General features: G+C 41.5%; 1 protein-coding gene across 1 annotated transcript in view; it reads left to right on the forward strand.

Moving 5' to 3' along the window:
* LOC138832927 (serine incorporator 5-like) overlaps positions 1 to 11,776 on the forward strand; it is a 101,758-nt gene extending 89,982 nt beyond the window's left edge. Inside the window, exons 9-12 of the mRNA XM_070031188.1 lie at positions 279 to 345; positions 3,413 to 3,452; positions 4,062 to 4,206; positions 6,962 to 11,776. Coding sequence (XP_069887289.1) covers positions 279 to 345; positions 3,413 to 3,452; positions 4,062 to 4,206; positions 6,962 to 7,109 — 400 coding nt within the window. The 3' untranslated portion in view covers positions 7,110 to 11,776. The remainder of the gene's footprint in view (positions 1 to 278; positions 346 to 3,412; positions 3,453 to 4,061; positions 4,207 to 6,961) is intronic.
* Positions 11,777 to 22,647: the final 10,871 nt, after the last annotated feature.

Genomic DNA, 22,647 nt, shown 5'->3' on the forward strand with positions numbered 1-22,647 from the left:
ATGTAAATGGCTGCTCTACTAGATTGTTTAGGGAAAACAGGACAAGGAAAAAGAATCTGCACCTTTTTGGTAAGGAATCCACCCATACTCTTAGATATTTTTTATCTGAGGTTGGTTAAATGCACAGGTGAGGATAAGGAGGGTAATGTGTTTTCATTGAAAGATGGGGACTAGAGGTGCAGTAAGCCTATCACTGGACATGGCCAGCCAGTTTTCTCCTTTGTTCCAGGTGACATAAAGTGTTACTGTGCCCTGCTGACTTTTTGTTTGTTTCTTAGCTTGACATCAACAACAAGATCGAGCTCTGATGCTCTGCAGGGGCGATATGCAGCTCCTGAGCTAGAAGTAAGTTGCTTTCCTTTTCCTGTCCTGCTTCAACACAAAACTCATTTCTCAGAGGAGGCCCTTTTGTGTTTGTTTTTATTTATTAATCTGCACTCCATGATCCTGTTCTTTTGCTTGGGAAAGAATATGTGAATATGTATAGAATATGTATAGAAATATGTATAGAAAGAATATGTATAGAAAAAGAAATATTGCTCCACATATACATTGTGGTATTAAAATGAATGAACTAATTCTTGACTTTCCTCCAACAATGTTGGCCTCTGTTGGCATCCTGTTGCCTGTCCGCCACCAAACAGAGTTCAGGTAACTTTGTCAGGCTTCACTTTGGTCTTTTCTGTGGCTGAAATAGAATATGGGTAGAGTTTTTGATTTACCCTCCATATACAGCATGTCTAGGAGGTTTTGTAATAGTTCTGAAGGATAAGAGGCAGAAAAAGGAAGGCACTGTGTGTGTTCTATGCAGATGCTTCTGACTGCAATAGATACATCAACCCCCTTAACTCTGATCAATTCCATTAGGCACATATGTCATTGGGTAAAGAATTGAGAACAAGAAGCACATTGGTGAGCCATTTACCTGAATGTCCACAGCTGCTGGGTTGATAGGGTATCTTATTTTCTTTCTTGTACAGAAGTCTTTTTCTGGGGTTCTTGATGGATATATACCATAGTCAGAAGGATTTACTCAGGTGAAGGAAGTTAGAAAAAGTATCAACCCAAGAATGGCAAGGTCTGAGAGATCTCCTGATGGCTATATGTGTAGCACTAGCCGGGTGCCAGGCACCGTGTATTCTAAGCCTTACACAAGTGGTTTCATTTAATCCTCATGGAAGCATATTTAGTTGTTTTAATATTCACTGCACTGAGGAGACAACTGAAAAAGATAAGTGATTTATACTTGCCACTTCCTTTTGCCAGGGTGTGGCCCAGAGTCTGTTCTTGACCAGCTGCTCAGGGACTCAGTTGCTCTCTCTGGTCCTTGCTGTTGCCCTTGCCTGGCATCCAGCCACTGGCTCTACTCTAATGTCTTTGTCTGATGGAAGAACCCTGGTGTCTGTCCAGATAAAGGACAGTCTTTATTCTGCAGCTGGATGTCTGGGGATGGTCTTTCCTGAACCTGACCCAGAGATAGTGGGCCATTATGAAGGTTTGTCACTCTGCCAACATCATTTACCAGCTTACTCAGTCCCTTAAAGGATGGGTTTGAATAGGTTGCTGCTTGTATACTGAAGAGAATGGGCTCTAGAAGGCAGGCGCTTGTTCTCACCACTGACTACATGGCCACCTGCTGAGGGTGGGCTATTATACTTTCAATGTCTCTGTTGTGTACAGAGTTCAAGCTCAAAGAACAGCTAGTCTCTAGGTTAGATTTAAGAGAGGAAATTGTTCTCATTGGGAGGGGAAGTGTTTCCCTCTAAGGAAGTGGTTTGCTCTCCTGCTCTTACATTTCACAGGATACACATTTAAAAGAGGGAGTTGATATTTTCTTGTGATAATTCAAGTTTTAAAAGAACTAAGACCTCAGCCCACTTGGGCTCACAGAGTGGTAGGCCACATCACATGACCCAAAAGTTGTCAAGGCTGATTCCTCTATTCAATCAAGTTTCCTTGCTGTGCAGGAAGGAAATAAGGGCTTTGCCTTGAACTGTACAAATGGAACAAAGGCCCAAGATCCCACATCCTCAGCCCTGGCTCCATTTTGTTTGTTTGTTTGTTTTTTGTTTTTGTTTTTTTGATAATTCAAATATCTTCTACTATTAAGTAGCAAGAACCCAGCACTTCCCAGACTATCAGTCTTTACGTAATGTAGTTGTTTTTTGCAATTTCATTTCTTTTCATTAAGTTTATTGTTTTGAATAAGCAAAAGATAGGATATAAAACTTAAAAGGCACTGAAGATGTCTCAGAGGCAAGCAATCCTATCCAGCCATGTCCACAGCCAGTTCAGCAGCCTGACTGTATAGGAAACGTGCAGGCCTTGTGCTTCCAAACTCTGCACTGCTCCCTATCTCCCTGCTGAGACCACATGTCACTCACCATGAGTCATGGTCTTAGAGTCTCCATCCTGCATTTGGGTCCCAGCTCTGTCACTGGCTAACTTTGGGACTTCAAGCTTTTAACCAATTAGATCTCAATTTCTTCAGTTGCAAACAGGATAGTAATTCTAGGCTCAAAAATTGAAGAGGTTTTAAGGAAACAGCCTGGTAAGCAGTGCACTAAAAGGAAGTGTGAGGAGAGCAGGTCCTTGTACTCTCCACTGTATGTTTTAGGTTGAATTTCAGAAGTAGAAACTAAGGCAGAGTGTGCCAGGAAGGATACATACCAGTAGAATGAGGAAGATGGGGACAGAATCAGGTAGAGGATGAACAGAAAGGGCAGTTCAGGCTGAACAAAGCCTCACTAATCCCAGGAGTTATATCAAGGGATAGTGATCTCTCAAGAGTGTCCAGTCTTGAAGGCTGGGCCTTCTTCATTATTTGGTGGTGGATGCCCAAGAGGGGCTTGCTGTAGCTTAGAGCAGCTCTGTAGCTGAACAAGTCTAAAAGAGCCTACATCTGGAGACTGTGCTCCCAGCAATCACAGTAGCTGGAGTGAGTCCCCGTCCCTTTGAAGGGCTCTTGAGTGGCACATCCTCTTGCCATGGTATTCCCTGTCACCAGTACTCAACATACCAGAACAAAAACAAATGCTTAGCCAAACTTTTTAAGGGGACATGAGTTATATGGTTTAGGGCTCCAATTTCACCATTTTCTATTCCAATAAAAAAACCAAAAACTTGGGGCTGGGAAGGTGGCTCAGTGGTAGAGTGCTTGCCTTTCATGCATGAGGCCCTGGGTTCAGTTCCTCAGTACTACATATGCAGAAAAAAGCTGGAAGTGGCGCTGTGGCCCAAGTGTTAGTGCTAGCCTTAAGCTGAAGAGCTGAGGGACAGCAGCCAGGCCCAGTATTCAGGCCCCATGATCGACCAAACAAAAAAAAAAAAGAAAAAAGAAAGCACTACCTATTAGTGGGGTGACAGGAAACTGTAAAACAGGCATCTCACTAAGTTGTCTTTGATCTCACAGGTAGCTCGGTGTTGTTTTTGCTTTGGTTCCGATGGAGAGGGTAAGTGGAATACTTTCATTCTAGACCTTGCCATGGCTCTGTAGACTGGTATTTCTCACTGTAGGCAATTGCAATTCAGACACTTAAATAGCTTGCCTGGAAGGGGAATTTAAATCTGGCTTGTTTTTTATATTCTTTTTACATTCTTCTTTAAGGGGTGGCTGGGTTTGTTGGTTTCTGGCAGAAAAATCACTATTCATATTGAAATTAAATTATACAGTGAAAAAAATCTATATACTTTTAATGGAATGATCTAGAAAATACCAAGTTGTTTCAATAGCTCATTTTGAGGGCCCTTGCCTTCAACTTTTCTTCTTGGAAGAGATATCGGGTCCTTGAGAACTCTATGGGAACTCCTACCTTCTGCCAACTTCTGATGTGCTTATAGTCTTAAGGGCTTTCTTCTGCTCTCCCAAAATAAATGTTCTTGGTAATTCATCTGGTCTAGGAGTCCCGAGGTGTGTCATAGCAGTCTTGTGGTCAGGACACAGATAGAGGTTACAAATGTCTACTCAGCAGCCCCTGAACTGCAATGGGTGAGTGTATCATTGTAAAATGGAACGGTGCATGTGTTTACTCATTGCACTTTGCTTCCCCTTGGATTCACAGAAACGGAAGAGCAGCAGAATGTGAAAGAAGGACCACGGGTCATTTATGATGAGAAGAAAGGCACTGTCTACAGCTATGCCTATTTCCACTTTGTGTTCTTATTGGCTTCCCTCTATGTAATGATGACTGTTACCAACTGGTTCCAGTAAGTGGCCTATTTGATTATTAAGAATTAAGTTATGTGCTATTTTTTTTGGGTGGGGAGGGTTGGTTAGGATTTTTTTAGTTGCTCTTGTTGCAGTACTGAGGTTTGAACTTAGGACCTTGATTTGCTAGGGATGCTCTACCACTTGAGCCATGTCCCCATCACTTTTTGCTTTAGTTTTTCAAATAGGGTCTCACACATATGCCCAAAGTAATTTGGACCATGATCGTCCCATTTACTTTATACTTCTGTGTAGATGGAATGACAGGCTTTCACCGCCATGCTCAGTTTTTATTACTTGAAATTGAATCTTGTGAACTTGTTTCCTCTGGCTGGCCTCTATAGTTCTTCTACTCTCTGCCCCCAGAATAGCGTGGAATAGCCCATCTTCCTAGAGTCAGCTAAGCTCTTCTGCAGGTCTTACTATATATGCAGCCTTCTTAACAAATAATTCAGAGTTCTTACCACTGGATTGACATCCTTTGTACCCTGGATATTGATGGTGCTCATTGCAGCTTTAAAAAACAGATGATTGCTGGTAGTATAGTTCAGTGGTAGAGCATATTCTTAGCTGTGAAAATTCAAGATTCAGCCCCTGGGTTGAATCCCAGAACAAAATAAAACACCCAGAAACAAAATAAAACAACCACCCAGGAACAAAATAAAATAAGAAAGAAAAGTTTAACTCTATATGGCAGTCTGAAAAACATAGTAGCAACTGAAGAAAAAAAAATCCCTTTATTTTTTGTGAAAGAGAAACAATGCCTTGTTTCTGCTTCAGATATTGTATATCTCTTTCCCCCTCCCCATTTTTCAAATTTCTAGTAAATCTAACTTTCCTCATCCCTCATCCCTCTGTGGAAGTTCACGCTTTTGTACAGATTCTAAGTTTCAGTTATTTCACAATTGCTGGATTAATAATTTAGGATAAATTCTGTGCATTGGATTGCTTTTATTCAGGAGGTGGCTCCTATGTGCCACCCAGGGTTTATCATCCAAGAGACAGACTAGGATCCAAAGTGATTGCAGGGTGTCAGTGAGGACGACCTGGAGACACATCTTCCTGACAGAGGAGAGGATGTGTTTTAATGCTTTCTCATGATGCTTTGAAAATCCCTAGGCAGTTTTGGCTCATAAGAAGGGATGGAGGAAGCTGTAACTATAAAAGCAGATAGTAAAAAATGTACAGAAATTAGAACTCTCACTATGCCGGTAGGAATATAAAATTCAGCCAGGTTGGGAAACAGTCTGGCAGTTTCGTAAATAGTTAAACATAGGGTTGCAATATGTCTCAGTAATTTCATTCCTAAGTACATACCCAAGATGCAAACAAAAATATGTCCATAGAAAAATTGTATACAAATGCTTATGGCAGCATAATTTTTTGGGGGTGGGGTGGGGTCGTGGGGCTTGAACTCTGGGCCTGGACGCTGTTCCTGAGCTCTTCAGTTCAAGGGTAGCGCTCTACCACTTGAGCCACAGCGCCACTTCCAGTTTTCTGATGGTTTATTGGAGATAAGAGTTTCACGGACTTTCCTGCCTGGATTGGCTTTGAACTGTGATTCTCAGATCTCAGCCTCTGAGTAGCTAGGATTACAGATGTGAGCCACCAGTGCCTGACTGGCAGCATAATTTTTTTTTTTTGGGGGGTCCAGTCATGGGGCCTGAACTCTGGGCCTGGGCGCTGTCCCTCAGCTCTTCAGCTCAAGGCTAGCACTCTACCACTTGAGCCACAGCGCCACTTCCAGCTTTTTTCTTATGTGGTGCTGAGGAATCGAACCCAGGGCCTCGAGCATGCAAGGCAAGTGCTCTACCACTGAACCACCTTCCCAGCCCCTGGCAGCATAATTCTTAACAGCCAAAAATGTACTTCTGCTGATGAATGGAAAAATATTAGCAATAAAAAGGAATAAAGAAGCCAGGCGCCAGTGGCTCATGCTATAATCCTAGCTACTCAGGAGACTGAGATCTGAGGATCATGGTTCAAAGCCAGCCCAGGCAAGAAAATCTGTGAAACTCTTATCCCCAATAAACCACCAGAAATCGGGAAGTAGCGCTGTAGCTCAAGTGGTAGAGTGCTAGCCTTGAGCTAAAGAGCTGAGGAACAGTGCTCAGGCCCAGAGTTCAAGCCCCACAACCGACCTCCCCACCCCCTACCCCCCCCCCCAAAAAAAAGAAGGAATAAAGTACAGAGTACGTGTCCCTAACTCAAAAGTCTAAACTGCTCTGAAATCTTGACATGACAGTCAAACAATATTTTGAAACATTTCAGATTTTGGACTTGCTTGGCTCTTAACATCTATGTAAATATTCTAAAGTCAGAAAAACTACTTCTTATCCCAAGCATTTCAGTTAAGAGATACTCTTCCTACAACATGGAAGAGCCTTGGAAACAATTCAGAGTAGAAAAAACAATCATAAGAGGCCACATGATTGCATGCATATGCAATGGCCAAAAAGGCAGATCTACACAGGAAGTAGGTTAATAAATGCAAAGTGATGGGAGGTAGTAGGAATGGCAGGGCAGCTGAGAGTGTTCTAAAATTGATTGTGATGATTGCACAAGTCCATTAATATATTAAAAAGTCATTAAGTTGTATTTTTGAAAAGAGTATGAATTATATCTCCATTGAGTTGCTGAAAAGAAAGGAGAAGGAAGGATATTAGGAGCTGGAGATGGGGAGGCACTTGGTAGCCTTCTGCTCCCACCTTCTGCTCCTGCTCTGACCACAGCCGGGTGTCTTGTTTCCCACAGCTATGAGAGTGCCAGCATTGAGACCTTCTTCAGTGGAAGCTGGTCCATCTTCTGGGTCAAGATGGCCTCCTGCTGGATGTGTGTGCTGTTGTACCTGTGGACGCTGGTGGCTCCCCTCTGCTGTCCTTCTCGGCAGTTCTCTGTGTGACAACATCAGCAGGCCTGTGGATCAGCAGGCTTGTACCCTGAAATTCTGTCCTGTGAACAAGTGTCACAGAGGTTTGAGCGGCAACTGTTGTCTTACGAAAAGCTGAAATTCTCTGGCTGCCTAAAATGGGTCTGAAAAAGGTTTCGGGGTGGGGAGGAAATCTCCCCGTATTCACTTTTTTAAACAAGAGATTAATTAATTAGATTAATTTTTCTGACATTCAAAATGAAACTTGACCTAAAGGAACTGAAATTTTCAAATTTATGGGTAGTGTATGTATTCTTATGTCTTCTCCCTACTTACTAGGTAGTAGTTACATTAGTGTTTTCCATAGATGTGTTTTATACCAAAATAGAGCTTAGAACACAACACATTTTCCTAGGGATAAAAATTACTGTATTGTTTTCATCCTTATTATTAAAAATACTCAGCCTTTGAGAGAATCCAGGCCCCTTGCCCCTTTATTCTCCTCTGCCTCCTGGAACCTGGTCTCCAGAGGATCCCAGCTCACAGCTTCCTGGTATTTATAGGGCACAAGAGGAAGCACCTGCCTTCAAATCCACCCTCAGTGCCACTTCCTGTGTGTTCCCCCTCGCCCAGCATTTCCCTTTGAGGTTGTGATGCTGGGAATCACAGCCTTCCCTCTTTGCCTCATTGGTCCCAGAGGTCTCCTCATTCTTTTGGGGTTCAGCATTTTTGTAATAATGTGAAAAGCATAATTTACTATCACCGCTCTTGGGGTTCCTACCATATTATCACTCCATGATCAGAGTTACTGCAATAAGCAAAGCGCTTATCTGTGCTGCTGTTCCCAGTTGTGGAACAGTACTCATATTATCTTTGCCTCAGCAACAGAGGGCTACATTCTTCCTTGTTTGTGCTATTAATAATACTTTAAGAACCTTAAAAGAAAAGTCATTCCTTGACTGAAGCCTGCTACCACCCTTTCAGGTATTAAGGTCAGCCTCTCATTTCTCTTCCACTTCAAGTCCTTGGTTGGCATTGTAGGAGCAAAAGAGCTTGCAATATGAGCACACCATTAATGTCTACATGCTTTCCTTGGAGTAGATGTATGAAGAGGTGTATCCCGGGGCTGTTCCTCAATAGGACTGGTCAGACATACTGTCAGTCAAGCTGTGGAAGGGACCGTGTATACTTAGAAGAAAAGGTGGCTGGTTGAAGGCATTTAATTAAGCCATACATGACATCCACAGACAAGATCGGCATCTTCAGTATTGATGTTTTCAATGCAGCAGGAGATTTTCTCTGTGGAAGTCTATTGGAGATATTTCTATTATTGTTACGTATAGGGTGGAAAGATTCTTCCTGAACTCAGACATTTTTCCTGTGTTCTTGTGTACACATTGGGCTAAGTGGGGACACACCTAAGCCTAGCTTTGGCGTGCCAAAAATGCTGGAGGGGAAAATTAGTTAAATTCTTCCTTTCTACTCCTTTGACCTCCTTGCCAAGAATACCAAAGAGGAGGGGATGAATATTGGGGAAAATTCCATTGGGCATTTGCCTTATTTGCCAGTGTTTGAGATTCAGTCTTAAAAAGTCATGTATGAGTATATGTGCACATGAGAAAGCTTTGTTTGTCACCTTTATCAAAGTTCTTTTTATAGACCAGGAGTTCAAAGGGATTTGTACTTAACGGTTCAAAGGAATAGCTTCATGCTAACCCTGAGAAGCCCTGGTTAAGCAGCAGGAAGGGAGTGGGAGTTCCTTGAGGTTCAGAAAGTGGGGGCTGTATGTGGTCCTTCCCTGGCCTGAGAGGCCTGGGGGTCCGGGGGCAATGCTTTGGGGGGATGGCTCTGAGGAGCTGAAGTCAACTTTAGGAAGCAAATGGAGAGCCCAAGGGGTGGTATGAGAAGTAAAACCCTGATTTGTCTTCTGGCATCCAGCTAATATAACTTTAGACCTGGCCCTCATTCTAGGTCAAGGCCCACTGACCAGGCCAGACATTGCTACACTTGCCTTTGCTGGCCACATTTCCTCTGCAGAAAGAAGTTCAGAGAAATACAAACGAGAGGACAGTGCCAGTGGCGCTCATTGTTAGCCCTTCCTCAGCCAGCCAGCCCATTCTCCTTTTCCAGCTACGTAAATTCTGATCTGTGGCATATGTCTCTTCTAATTGTAATCTCTGGCACAAGAGGAAGAGTTACACTTGCTCTCCATCTCACTCTGCGCTACTGCACTGGCAAGATTTTCTCTGAGGGCTGAGAGTACGTATGTACATCTGTATGTATGTAAGAAGTTGACTTTACTAACTATAATCGTAAGAAACAATACTCAGGTGTTAAGTCAGCATTCATAAGTTTAAGAAACCTACCTTTTGAGCTTGGTGCCACTGGCCTCATGCCTGTCAGCCTAGCTACTAGGAGGCTGAGATCTGAGGATCCTGCCCAGCCAGGGCAGGAAAGTCTGTGAGACTCCCTATCTCCAATTAACCACCAGAAAATTAGAAGTGGTGCTGTGGCTCAAGTGGTAGAGCACTCACCTTGAGCTGAAGCAGTCAGGCCCAGAATTCGAGCCCTACAACCAACAAAAAAAAGAAATGAGTGCAAGAAAGGAAAGGAGGAAGGGAGGGAGGAAGAGAAACCTACCTTTTGTGCTGTTACAACTTAAACTGGAAAATGTGTGCCAGTTGCTTCGCGTTTTGATGACAATAGTATTTGATTAACCCATTAATACTCTTTTTTTCTTTTCTTTTTTCTTTCTTTTTTAAAATAACACACCTTTGCTTTCTACAAGTCTTTGTAGCTAATTGTGAAAGCGCATTCCCCAAAGCTGCTGGGTCAGATTCCCTTAGTCATGGAAGCTGAAGTTTTTAAAAAAACAAAAGGTGTGTTTCTTTTGTGCTCTGCATTTGTGGGAAATAAGTGCTTCACTCATTTTCATGAGTAAAACACTTAAGCTTAGGGAGGGGGGAATCCTACAGGGGTGTAGTTGTGCTTAGACGCATTACCCAACTCAAAACTTGATAGTATTTTCTATCATAATCCATCAAAGAAACTTACCACACCCTTACTGGGTCAAGCTTTTGTAATAGATGGTTAGTTTTGGTTTTAACCTCACAGTTTCTTGGGAAATCCTCTTGAGGATTTGTTTTGCCAGAAGTGTTTGGAGCTTTTAATAGAGTACGTAGATTTGACAAGGAGAGGTCGAGGTGGGTATTGAGTCTTGGGGAGTTCTCTTCTCTGTAGAGGGGTCCCCACTTACGGAATTGTGTACTTTTACTTCCTCTGAGGCCTTTGTGACAAGTGACCTCAGTGTAGTGTTCATTCCCTGCCTCCTCGTTCTGTTACCCTCTGCCTTTTAAAAGTGATATATGTATTTAATGTTTGGCCAGACGGTTTACCACCACCATTGGTGCTTCACGTTACCCTGAAAAGGGAATTCCTGAGCCTATATTTAAATGTCCTGGGCCCTTTTCCTTCATTTATTGCCTTTCTAAATAGTATCTCATTCTGATGTCTCCTCTTGGCAATGAAAGAGGATTTTGTCTATAATCAAGAATGGTCTCATAAGCTAGGCACCGGTGGCTCATGCCTGTAATCCTAGCTACTCAGAAGGCTGAGATCTGAGGATTTTGGTTCAAAGCCAGCCCAGGCAGAGAAGTCCATAAAACTCCGTTCTCTAATAAACCACCAGGAAAAACTGGACGTGGTGCTGTGGCTCAAGTGGTAGAGCACTCACCTTGAGCTAAAGAGCTCAGGGACAGCATGCCCAGGCCCAGAGTTCAAGCCCCAGTCAAGAAGGGTTTCACCTTGATCTGAGACCCTGAACGTCTTCCATCAGGGCCAATGCATTTGCCTTTGGCTTGTGGCGTTCTCTGGGGGATTTCTCTGTAACTTGCTAGTTTAGTGAGTATTTTATTCAGCAGATAGGAGCTATTTAATTTTGGACCTATGACTTCATAGGAAGTAGAGTTGCTCACAGACCTTAGATCTGTCCCTCTCTCCTCCCCTCTCCTCCTTTTGTCTTCATTCACAGAAACCTTCATTTTGAAATATTTGACTTTTACCAAAGAGGTAGTTTGGGTTTTTGTTTTAAAGCAAATTTCAGATAAAACTTAATTGAGGAAAAGTAAAGTGCATATATCCAAATCCACTTCCCTAGAAATGAGATCTTGTTTGTGATGGAAGATGTCTTTCCCACTGCCCTGTGGGATAGGGGATTCTGGGAAGTTCTCTCAGGTAAAGAAAGATTACAGCAGATACGTAATATATGTCTTGAGAGCTATTTATAAGAAATTTAAGAAGATTGTTTTGTTTTCCTTTAGTAAAGATTTAAGATTTTTTTTTTACTTTGCAAGAAAAACTACCAAAATTTTATAGTCATACTTTGTTAATTTTTTAAAATTTTTTCACAGACAATTAACTATAGCTAAATTTTGTGATTACGTTTTGCTATATTAGAATTTGAAAATGTAATATGTGTGGTAAACCTACTGTTTGAAGTTTATAAAGGTGTCTGATATGGTTAGATTTTGCTAACTGTTATAGTAGTTTTTCCTCCTTTAGCCACAGAGCCAGTTATGAATTTGTATTTGATTTTTTAATTGTAGGTTTTCTATAAGCACCTGAACTTGACCCCTTTTCCTAAGTAGAAAACTCAAAGCTTGTTAACTCTGTACTTTAATAAAATGTAAAATTGAAAACCATGATGTTTGTCCCTTTGTGTTATAGACACTGACTTCTATTACTGTTTTCTAAAGGTTTTGCCTTCAAATGTTAATCAGGTCTCTTTTAAGTGCTGATTTTTTTAATTGACAAATAAAAATTATAAATAAGTATACATTCTAGAATGACTAAACCAAACTAATGAACATGTTGTCTTTTTATGGGTGGGAAAAACAGTTAAAATCTATCCTCTTAGGACTGGGAAAGTAGCTCAGTGGTAGAGTGCTTGCTTTGCATGCATGAGGCCCTGGGTTCAATTCCTCAAGCAGCACATAAGCAGAAAAGGCTGGAAGTGGCGCTGTGGCTTAAGCGCTAGAGCGCTAGCCTTGAGCTGAAGAGCTGAGGAACAGCGTTCAGGCCCCATGACTTGGGGGGGAGGGAGAGTCTATCAGCAATTTTAAATGTGTGTTACCCTGGCACAGGTGGCTAATACCTATCTACTCGGGAGGTTGAGAGCTGAGTATGGTGATTTCAAAGCCAGACTGGGCAACCTGTATCTCCAGTTAACTACCAAAAAACCAAAAGTTGAGTCATGTCTCAAGTGGAAGAGCACTAGTCTTGAGCAAATAAAATTCAAGGACAGTTCAAGTCTTAGGACCAGGACACCCCCCCCCCCACACACACACACGTACTTATTACTATTCTTACCATATTGTACTGTAGCTCTGTTGAACTTCTCCTAACTGAATGTTTGTGTTCTTTTATTTGTATCAGCCAAATCTTGGAGGCCCTGAGAGCCACAAGTGTACTCTTGCTTGCTTGCTTGCTTCTTTCCTTCCTTCTTCCCTTCCTCCCGGATTGAACTTAGGGCTTCATGCAAGCTAGGCAAGCTCAGTATCACTGAGTCATAACCCTCACTCTGACTTTTAAGATTCCATTTATAAGTGAGATCACCTATGTCTACCTATGTTTGCTTGGTTATTTTATTTACTTAATGCCCTAATGCCCTCCAGGGGCATTAAGTGTTGCATATTGTAGAATCCCTTCTTTATAAAGGCTGAATAGTAAATATTCCATTGTGTATATGTTACATTTCCTATATCCATTCACCCGTCTTCTTCATAGTAGAGTGACATGGTCATCTTGTAAAAACTTGAGATAAAAGATTTTAGCAGCTTTCTAAGGAAACATAATTTACTTTCTGAATAGCTTCCTACCTCATTCAAAGGAGTAATCAGACTTTTTACAGGAACTAGCAAAACCCTACATGTCCTAGTGCCTATCCCTGCTTCAGAGACCTCTGACTGAAGCTTTTATCATCCTCTCCCCCCTTGCATGCTCTGTGCCAGCATTAGTTCAAGTTCATGAAATGTGTGTCTGCTTGTAATCTTCCAGTTATTCTTTGCTTATTGAAGTGCTTCTCTCTTGGATTGCCATGGGCTCCCTCTCTCTCCATCCTCACCACTCTAGGATTTCCAGCTCTCCCAGGATCCCTGCTTTATCCCAGTAATGTTCACCATCCAACCTGTTGTTCCCGTTGTTGTTGTTATCATTCATTCACTCGTTCACTTTATCTTTCCTCACTGCAGAACACAAGCTCCCTGAGGGCAGGCCCTTCCCAGCCTTCTGACCTGGTCTTTCTCATCATAAAGATTAGCTGTGGGTTAAATAGAATTGGAGTCCTTGAAAATGGCTTTGTGTCTCCTTTCTGTCTCCTTTCTGTGTCCTATAAGGTTGTGGCACCAAAGATTTCATATTCTAAAGTTTTAGAGTTCCATCCTTATTTCCTTATTCTTTACAGTCCTCTGCACCCATAATGTTGTTAGGCAGATTGTGGTTTGTCCGCTTATCCTAACACCTGCGAGTTCTATATGCCACAATTCCCTGACTGCTTTCCTACTGACTCCTATCCATGTCAGAGATATCAGAGGTGCCCAACAAATAGGAAGTGACTAAGTAAATGAACAAATAAATGGGTGAGCGAACTAGGGAATGTTGGTAATGAAAAACAAAGCTGAAGAGGTTTGGTGCCCTGTGATGGGCTGGTGCTGATTGAATTGTCTAAGCTATTCATTTGGCAGTGCATATGGAATGGGGTGATAGGTATGTAATGGATGGCATGTTTTAGACATGTAAACTTAGGTGCTGGGAAGCAGGAATTTGAGTGTCTGAACTTTAAGCATATCAAGATTTGAGGCTATAGCACAATAGAAAGGCACATGTTTACCATACTCATATCATTGGCCAGGGAAATATAAGCAATGTTAGCATGTGTTAATAATGTCTTTAAATGGAGCTAGGAAGGTGGCTCAGTGGTAGTGTGCTTGCCTTGCATGCATGAGGCCCTGGGTTCCATTCTTCAGCACCACATGAGCAGAAAAAGCCAAAAGTGGAGTTATGGCTCAAGTGGTAGAGCGCTAGCCTTGAGCTGAAGAGCTGAGGGACAGCGCCCAGGCCCAGAGTTCAGGCCCATCACTGACCAAAACAAAACAAAACAAAACAAAAAACCCAAAACAAACTCTACTAGAAAAACACAATTAACATGAAAGTAATGTTTACCTTACTAGATATCAAGATTTGTTTCACCAAATTATCAAGTAATGTTGAAGTAATGATCAAGTTCACCAAATTATCAAGTAATGTTCTAAATGTTAAAGATGACTTTGAGGAAATTGGCATTTTCCTATGTTGTGGTTCAAATTGCCTAGGACATTTAGCAATATATATATATCAGATCTCGTAAAAATAGCATACCAAGTTGGGCATTGTTTTCCTACCTACTCTGAAGATCTCAGTTTGAAGCCAGCACTGATTGAAAAGTCTGTGAGACTCTTATCTCCATTTAACCACCCCCAAGAGCCAAAGTGGATCTGTGACTTGTAGAGTGCTAGCCTTGAGCAAAAAAAGCTCAAGGACAGTGCTCAGTCTCAGCCCGGAGGTCAAGTGCCAAAACTGGCATGTGCACAGGTGCACACCCACACACAGTAGCATACCAGCCAGGCAGGATGATATACACTTACATAACCTCAGCACTCAGGAGGCTGAGGTAGAATAATTTGAGGCCAGCCTGGGATAGTTGAAAACTATACAGCACACCTTTCTCTGAGAAATTAATACTATATAGCTACAACTATTAAAGAATATCCCACAGTGTTTCTAAAAGAAAATAATTAAATTACGTTGTGTCTTAGCTGGGCAATTCAGTCTCTCCCTGGAAATTTGGACTTGGAACTCAGGGGATATGGATTTAGGCTGGCTGCTGCCTTGAATTGAGAAATTAAGAAACTTAACAAATGTTAGTGATGTGTTAGGCATAAAGGACATAGAAGCCAATCTGCAGGAAGATAGCAGATTAAAATACATATGCAGAAGAGCAGTTGTGAAAGAGGAAGGGAAAGAATGAAAGGACTTTCTACATGGATCTACAATGTCTTCTCATAGTCCATTCTGGATGTCGTATAAACTAATAATAATAGATGCTGGTAGTTGAGTATTTAACGTGTACCTGATGTAATTCTCAAATAATCTATGGATGTGACTTTTCAAATACCATTTTACACAGGAGGATCAGGAGGCTAAAAGGCAAACTTTGCCTAAAAGCCTTGCCAGGTACATTTGCTTAGCTGTAGAACCTTTATTTCCCCAGTCCCTTTTTCTATCTCTTCCTCCTCTTTCTACTCCCACTCAGACCTTCCCCCAGGCAAGTCTTTCCTTCTCTATGTTTTTCTTCCTCTTCCTCTTTCCATTGGTACATCCAACGTCCAGAAGGAATTGTGTTTGACTAACAGATGTGGCGAGTTCTTAAACCCCTAGGATGTTGGTTTAGCAGCTCAGGGAATTCAGGTCAAAGATTACAGTGGATTTCTGGCTTTTATCTCTGTGGGGACTAGGGGCTGCTTTGCAGGTATCTCACCTGATTTCTAGCTCATGTCTGGGGTAAAGGCTGGACTTGAGGAAAAACACCTTGCCTGTTTTAAGGCAGGAAATATCAAGATGGGTCTGGAATATCTTGTTATTATCAGGAAATAAAAATACTTTCAAGGACACTGGGCACCAGTGGCTTATGCCTACAATCCTAGATCTTCAGAAGGTTGAAATCTAAGGACTTGGATTTGAAGTCAGACCAGGCAGAAAAGTCTGTGAGACTTTTATCTCCAATAAACTACTCAAAAAAGCCAGAAGTGGTGCTGTAGCTAAAGTGGTGGAGTGCTAGCCTTGAGCAAAAGGAGGAGCTCAAGGACAGTGCCCAGGCCCGGAGTTCAACCCCTAGGATGGGCAAAATATAAAAATAAGTTTGCAAAAATAAAAAAAGAGAGATGGATTTTGGTGGATTGGTAAGGAAAGGTTGCATTACAAGATACATTCTTTTGTGGTTATTTCGTTGATGTCATAAAATCCTGACATGCCAACAGAAAAGATGATATTTCTCATTGACAGGAAACTTATTGCATATTGTCATAGTAAAACTTTTGTGTTTGACTTTTATTTACTTCTAATTTTATGGTCAGTATCAGTCTTACTGATGGACTAGATTTTTCTGTTGCCATACCAATTCTATTTCACACAGTTGTCAAGATTAAATCAGAGTAGACTTCTCCAGAGCAGCTACCCTGCCTTCTCTAGGAATGAGGTCAGAGGGAGGGATTTTTTTTTTTTAGAGGGAGGGATTTCTAGGAAAGGTACTATTTATGCAATAAGTGATAGTGGCTGCTCAGGCCAATTATTCCGCCAGTTTCTTATCCTGTATTCACTGAGAATAGACACCAAAGACGTGTTGAAGTTGAAGAGAAGCAAAGACAGATGGTGCCTCTCTTAGAAGCTTGCAGCCTAGCAGGGTAAACATACCATTAGTAATAAGAACCATTTATTGAGTACCTTTTACATATTCTCACAAGCAGTAAGTACTGAGAAATAAGCATTATTGGTCTTTTTCTACAAGCTGAGGTTCTACAAGCTGAGATGTTAAAGTTAACCAACTAGTGTATTATGTGGAGCAGGGTATAAGTTTTGAATCCAGATTAGTTTGATTCTCAAGTTATGATGAAGCAATGGTCTGAATATTTGTGTCTCCTCCAAATTCTTACATTGAAATTCTAACTCCCACTGGGGGCCAGTGGCTTATGCCTGTTATCCTAGCTACTCAGAAGCCTAAGATCTGAAGATTGAAGTATTTGTAAGCCAATCTGGGCAGGAAAGTACTTGAGACTCTAATCTTAAATTAATTATCAAAAAGCCTGAAATAGAGTTATGGCGCAAGTGGTAGAGTGTTAGCCTTCAGCAAAAAAAGCTCATGGACTGTACCCAGGCCTGAGTTAAAGCCCCAAGACTAAAACAAAAAGTAAAAGGAAGGAAGGAAGAAGGGAAGAAAGAAAAGATCTAGCTCCCAAAGTAATGGTATGTATGAGCTGCTTTGGTCATGAGGATGGAGTCCTCATGAATGATATCAGTGTTCTTATGAAAGAGATCATCAGAGAGATCCCTGATTCTTTGGCAGTGAGTACACAGCAATTTATGAACTAGAAAGTAGGCTTTCTCCAGATACTGAATCTGCCAGAGCAATGATCTTTGCTTGTCAGCCTCCAGAATTTGTCAGAAGTAAATATCTGTCTGTCTGTCTGTCTGTCCATCTGTCTGTCTGTCCATCCATCCATGCACGCCAGTACTGGAGCATGAACTCAGTGCTTCACACTTTTTTTTTTAGCTTTTTTGCTAATGCTAATTAGCAAAATTAGCTAATTCTTTATCATTTGAGCCACAGCTCCACTTCCAGCTTTTTATTAGCTAATTAGAGATGAGTATCTCTCAGATTTCTCAGCCAGGGATGGCTTCAAACTTCAATCCTCACATCTCAGCTTCCTGAACAGCTAGGATTACAGGTATAAACAATCAGTGCTCAGCTAATTTCTATTACTTATAAGTCTCTAGTATTTTATTATATATGCCTGATCAGACTAAGACAAGTGTTTTCTCCCAACCCATACTACATCCTGACACATTCTGGCTATGAAGCATCCTCTGAAAGTTCATGTGTTAAGAGCTTGCTCCCCAGCTAGTGCTGCTATTTTGAGAGATTCTGAAAATTTTAGGTAGTGGGATCTAGCTGGAAAAAAAAAATAGGTCACTGGGGGTGGGCTCTGGGTGGTACCATGTTCTTGGTGCTTTCTCGTATCTCTACTTTCTGTCCAGCATGAAGTAAACAGCCTCTGCTACATGCTTCTACTGCCAGGTTTTATATCACTTCAGACCCCTAAACATGGAGCTGAGTGAAAACCATGAGCCAAAATAAATCCTTCCTCTCCTAAGTTGTCATGTCAGGCATTCTGTCACAGCAATGAGAAAGCAAGTTAATTACATGTCCATAATCAGAAGGCTTAGCCCTATAAATGTCAACTTTGCAGATACAATGAAGTTAAGGATCTTGAAAGGCGGATATTATCCTGTATTATCTAATGGATGATAAATATCCTTGTAAACACACACACATTTAACATGCACGCACACACATGCACATACACACGTGCATAAACAGACCCAGAGGAGAAGGCAGAGACTGGGGAACTGAAGTTGCAAGGGAAGTCATGCCAACAGCCATTAAAAGCTTGGAGAGGCAAGAAATAAATTGCTCCAAAATCTTTCAGATCACTATCCTGACAATAACTTGTTTCAGGCTTATGGCCTCAAAAAATCCAAGGGAATCTAGGGGTATAAGCACCATGTTTCAGCTTTTAAGCCCTAGCCTCAGGAAAATTAATATACTTCTTTGCAATAGCAAAATCATCCCTTGCACCACAATAAAATAATAAAATACAGGATTAGCACAGTGGTAGAGTACTTGCCTAACATGAGCAAGGCTGTGGGTTCAATACTCAGCTTCACGTATTTAAGAAACAAATGTAAGCTCTCCAGGGATTATATAATTCAAAGCCAAAATTTGAAGTCTTGACAAACTGTTAAAAAAACAAAAACATGAGAATCATTGAATTTGGGGAGTCAGTGGGCTCTAGGTAATTATCAATGTATGTCCCTTTCTCTTTGTGTGAGACTTATCATCATCATCATCACTTACTACTGAATGCTTAGTACATGTGAGGTCCTAGGGTTAGCTGCTTTACCTGAAGCACCAATTTTGTGAGGTAATTCGAGTTCACCCATTTTACAGATAAGGAAACTGAGGTTCAAGGAGGTAATGTACACATCTGTGGCCGTATGAGTGACACAGTAAGGACTGGAAGTCAGATCTGTCTTATTCCACAGTCTTCTTCTACTGAGCTCTCCTGCATAAGCCTAGCCATTGTGCAGAAGAGTGCCACAATTGCAGAGGACTAGAGCTCAAAGACATTGCCTCCATGAGCCTGAGTCTTCTAGTAAATAACACCATCCTGCAAGATAAAGCTAGCCTGAAAAATGGGTGTGTGGGATGTGTGTCAGATGAGCGCTGGCCATCTTAAGGCCACTGGAGGAATTTACTCTCTTGGGCAGGAAGCTACCAGTTTCTGAGCTCTATGGCTCAGCCTCTGCCCACTGTAGTGGAGAAAACAGGTGGGCACTGGCAACACTCACTGCCTCACCCACAGAGACCTGGAGAATGGGGAGGGAGGGGTGTGGATATATATGTCATTGCAATTTGCAGAGAAGGGAATTTGGACTAAAGCTCTGGTAAGGTTAATAGTGATTTGGACTGATAAACCTGTCTCACTCCAGTAAAGGAAGGGGATACAAGGTTAGATTTTAATATCTATTCCTTGCCTCCCAAAACTATCACTGTTATAGATTTGGATCCAGTCAAACATCCTCAGGGCAGGAGGGAATGGAATGCCTCTCTAACTGCCAGGAATGACTGGCTTTCAAGTGGAGAGAGGTGACTGACTGTATCTCATCCAAGGAGGAAGGAGATGGAGTGGTAGAGGACAAAGGCAAGGGACTTCTATCTATACTGGTGCAAGTTGGGGCCTTCCTGCCCCACCCCACCCTGCCATCATGTATCAGTCACAGCCTTCCTCAGCGTGCAGTTCCTGATGAGGCCAGGTTCCTAGCTGTTAATGTGTGTAACAAGAAATGTCTTCTCTCTCATTTAATGATAAGGTATCTGCTGAAAGCCAGACACTGGTGGCTACCACTGTACTCCTATTACTCAGGAGGCTGAAATTTAAGGATCACTGTTCAAAGCTAGCCTGAATAAGAAAGTCCATGAAACTCTTATCTCCAATTAACTAAAAAAATAAACAAAAACACCCAAAAAACAAAACAAAATGAAATTCTTATCTCTAATTAACTAAAAAATGAAAACACCCAAAAAACAAAACAAAACAAAAACAGAATGGATGTGGCTCAAAGGGATAGAGTGGTAACCTTGAACACAAAAGCTCAGGGACAGTGCCCAGGCCTTGAGTTTAAACCCCACCAACAGAAAAAAAGAAAAAAGACAAATGCTGAAAATGAGGTCAGTTAAACTCTTACATTGGGTGGAGAGCCATTTTGAAAGACATTGGATATGAAAAAATTAAACCTAGGAGTAGGTGACTTCATTCTTTCTCATCACTACAAGGAGATGGGCAAAGGACTCTGCCTTTGTTTCTCCTCTGGTTTATGGAGGGTCACAAGCTTCGAGAGATGATTTTCCTTTCTATAAATGGCATTGTGTTTTGCTTCTGCTGCATTCATTGGAAAACCTGTGCATAATTCATGATCTCAGTAATACTGTTAGATGGACAGCATTTTGATTAAGTGAAATGTTTTACTTTGTTTATGAGTTTGACTCTTCTTCCTTAACTTAATAGAGAGAAGGTGGCTGAGAACATGGGACCTAAGACAAGTAATTTATTGTTAATTAAGAAAATATACCAGAAACACTGCATTATCTCACAGTTACTCAGAGAGAAACAGGTGGATGGAAGTTCACAGTCCAGTACCGAAGATGACTGGCCTGGGCTAGCATGTCAATAGACATAATAGGGCCATGGCATGCCAATGGTGGATCCTATCAGGTGATGATACTCATTTTTCCATAATATAGACCCACTGAGGATACATACAGATTATTCTCAGAAGACACCTGAACAGCTACTAAGATCAGAAGAAAAAGTTTGATCCCCATTGAGACTCATTGGTGCAGACTAGAAAAGACAATTCTGAACTTGCCAAGTTGGGAAAGAATAAAAAGACAATGCAAAATTCTGATCATTTTTTGATATGGGTACATACTTTCCCAGGGTCAGATTTGTTAAGGCTTTCTGCAATCAGTTCAACAATATCAAGAATTTTAAGAGTATTTAAACTCTTTGCTCCAATATCCCAATTCAAGAAATTTACTGTAAGGAAATAAAAAAAATCATAGGGATAGAGATTTTAATGGAAAGAAGGCCAGAATGAAATTATTTCTAATAGGAAAAAAATAACTTCAAATAGGGCAGTTGTTAAGTAAATTATGCTGTCCATAGGTCTATTATGAATCTATTCAAAACATGTTGTCCAAGAATTAACATGGACAAATATATATATGTATATACATGTATACATATACATATATGTCTATACATATATAGACATATATACTTCTATATAAGTATATATATATGTATATATATATATTTTATTTTTTATTTTTTGGTCAGTCGTGGGGCCTGAACTCTGGCCTGGGCGCTGTCCCTCAGCTCTTTAGCTCAAGGCTAGCGCTCTACCACTTGAGCCACAGCACCACTTCCAGCTTTTTCTGCTTATGTGGTGCTTTGGAATCGAACCCAGGGCCTCATGCAAGGCAAGCACTCTACCACTGAGCCACCTTCCCAGCCATAGACAGATATTTTTAATGTTAACTTTTGGGGTTGAGGAACGCAATGTGATATGCAAATCACGATGGTTCACCTAAAAGATTGGAAAGGCATTTTCTATAATGCTAAAACTAAGTTTTGAGTGGTGGGATTATTTCTCTGTTTATACTTTTCAACATCTTCTAAACATTCTAATATGGTTTGTATAATTTACGTAATTAGGGGGAAAAGATGTCATTGAAAAATGTTTGTGCCCCATTGACTGCAGTCTGGACTCTGAGCTAGCTGACCCGTAACCTCCGGCAAGAGACAAAATTCATGAGCCTTGAGGACTTGCTAGGAAAATTTTAGGGGCCTGGCCAGGCCCTGCTGGAGGGAGAGAAGGTATAGAAAAGCCCGTTGTAGAGTGTTGCTTTTCAGGTACATTCCCAAATTGTGTTGTACTCTCTTATGGACTCCCTGGTTAATTGCTGGTGTCATGAAACCCAGCCAACTGCCACCTTGGCTTTGGGGTCATATGCCTAGTGCTATATTGCAGTGCTATCCTACTGCAGCGCATCCTACTCTGAGAAGTTCTAGGCAGCCTGGGAGGATATCATACTTGGTTCTAATCAAGCTGCTAGAGTCAGGAGTTTAGGTTTTTATTCAAATGCATTGAAGGCTCAGTTTTCCACATGCTATCTTATCTAGCATCTTTGCATTTGGCCAGCAGCATCTGCAGCATTGGGGAGCAGGTTAGACCTAGAAGCTTCACACTGTAATACCCCAGTTTCCCAACAAGACACCCCAACACACCATCAGTTAGGCTAGGAGTCTTCATTGCCACATGGCCTCTGCATCCAGCTCACACAGTTTAGGAATGCAATCCAATATGCTGATTTGCTGGGTACTTAAGAACACAAGCCACACACAGGTGGCGTTTTTTTTTTTTTTTTTTTCTGCAATAGAGCAAGCAGGCTGGTGGTACAGAAACTAGAATTACACAGTTAGCAGGAATTTGGCGGTTATGTTTGGTTTCCCTCTCACCTATTTCGCAGATTCTGTGGAGGTCAGGCTTGAATCTGGTTATTCACTGAGCCTTCTGCATCGCCCCTGGCCTGGAGAGTCTCCATGGCAGATTACTGATTGTTTTACTACTAGTTACT

This window comes from Dipodomys merriami, unplaced genomic scaffold, assembly GCF_024711535.1.
Source record: "Dipodomys merriami isolate MVZ:Mamm:240054 unplaced genomic scaffold, mDipMer1.0.p SCAF_20, whole genome shotgun sequence".
NCBI classification, from domain to species: domain Eukaryota; kingdom Metazoa; phylum Chordata; class Mammalia; order Rodentia; family Heteromyidae; genus Dipodomys; species Dipodomys merriami.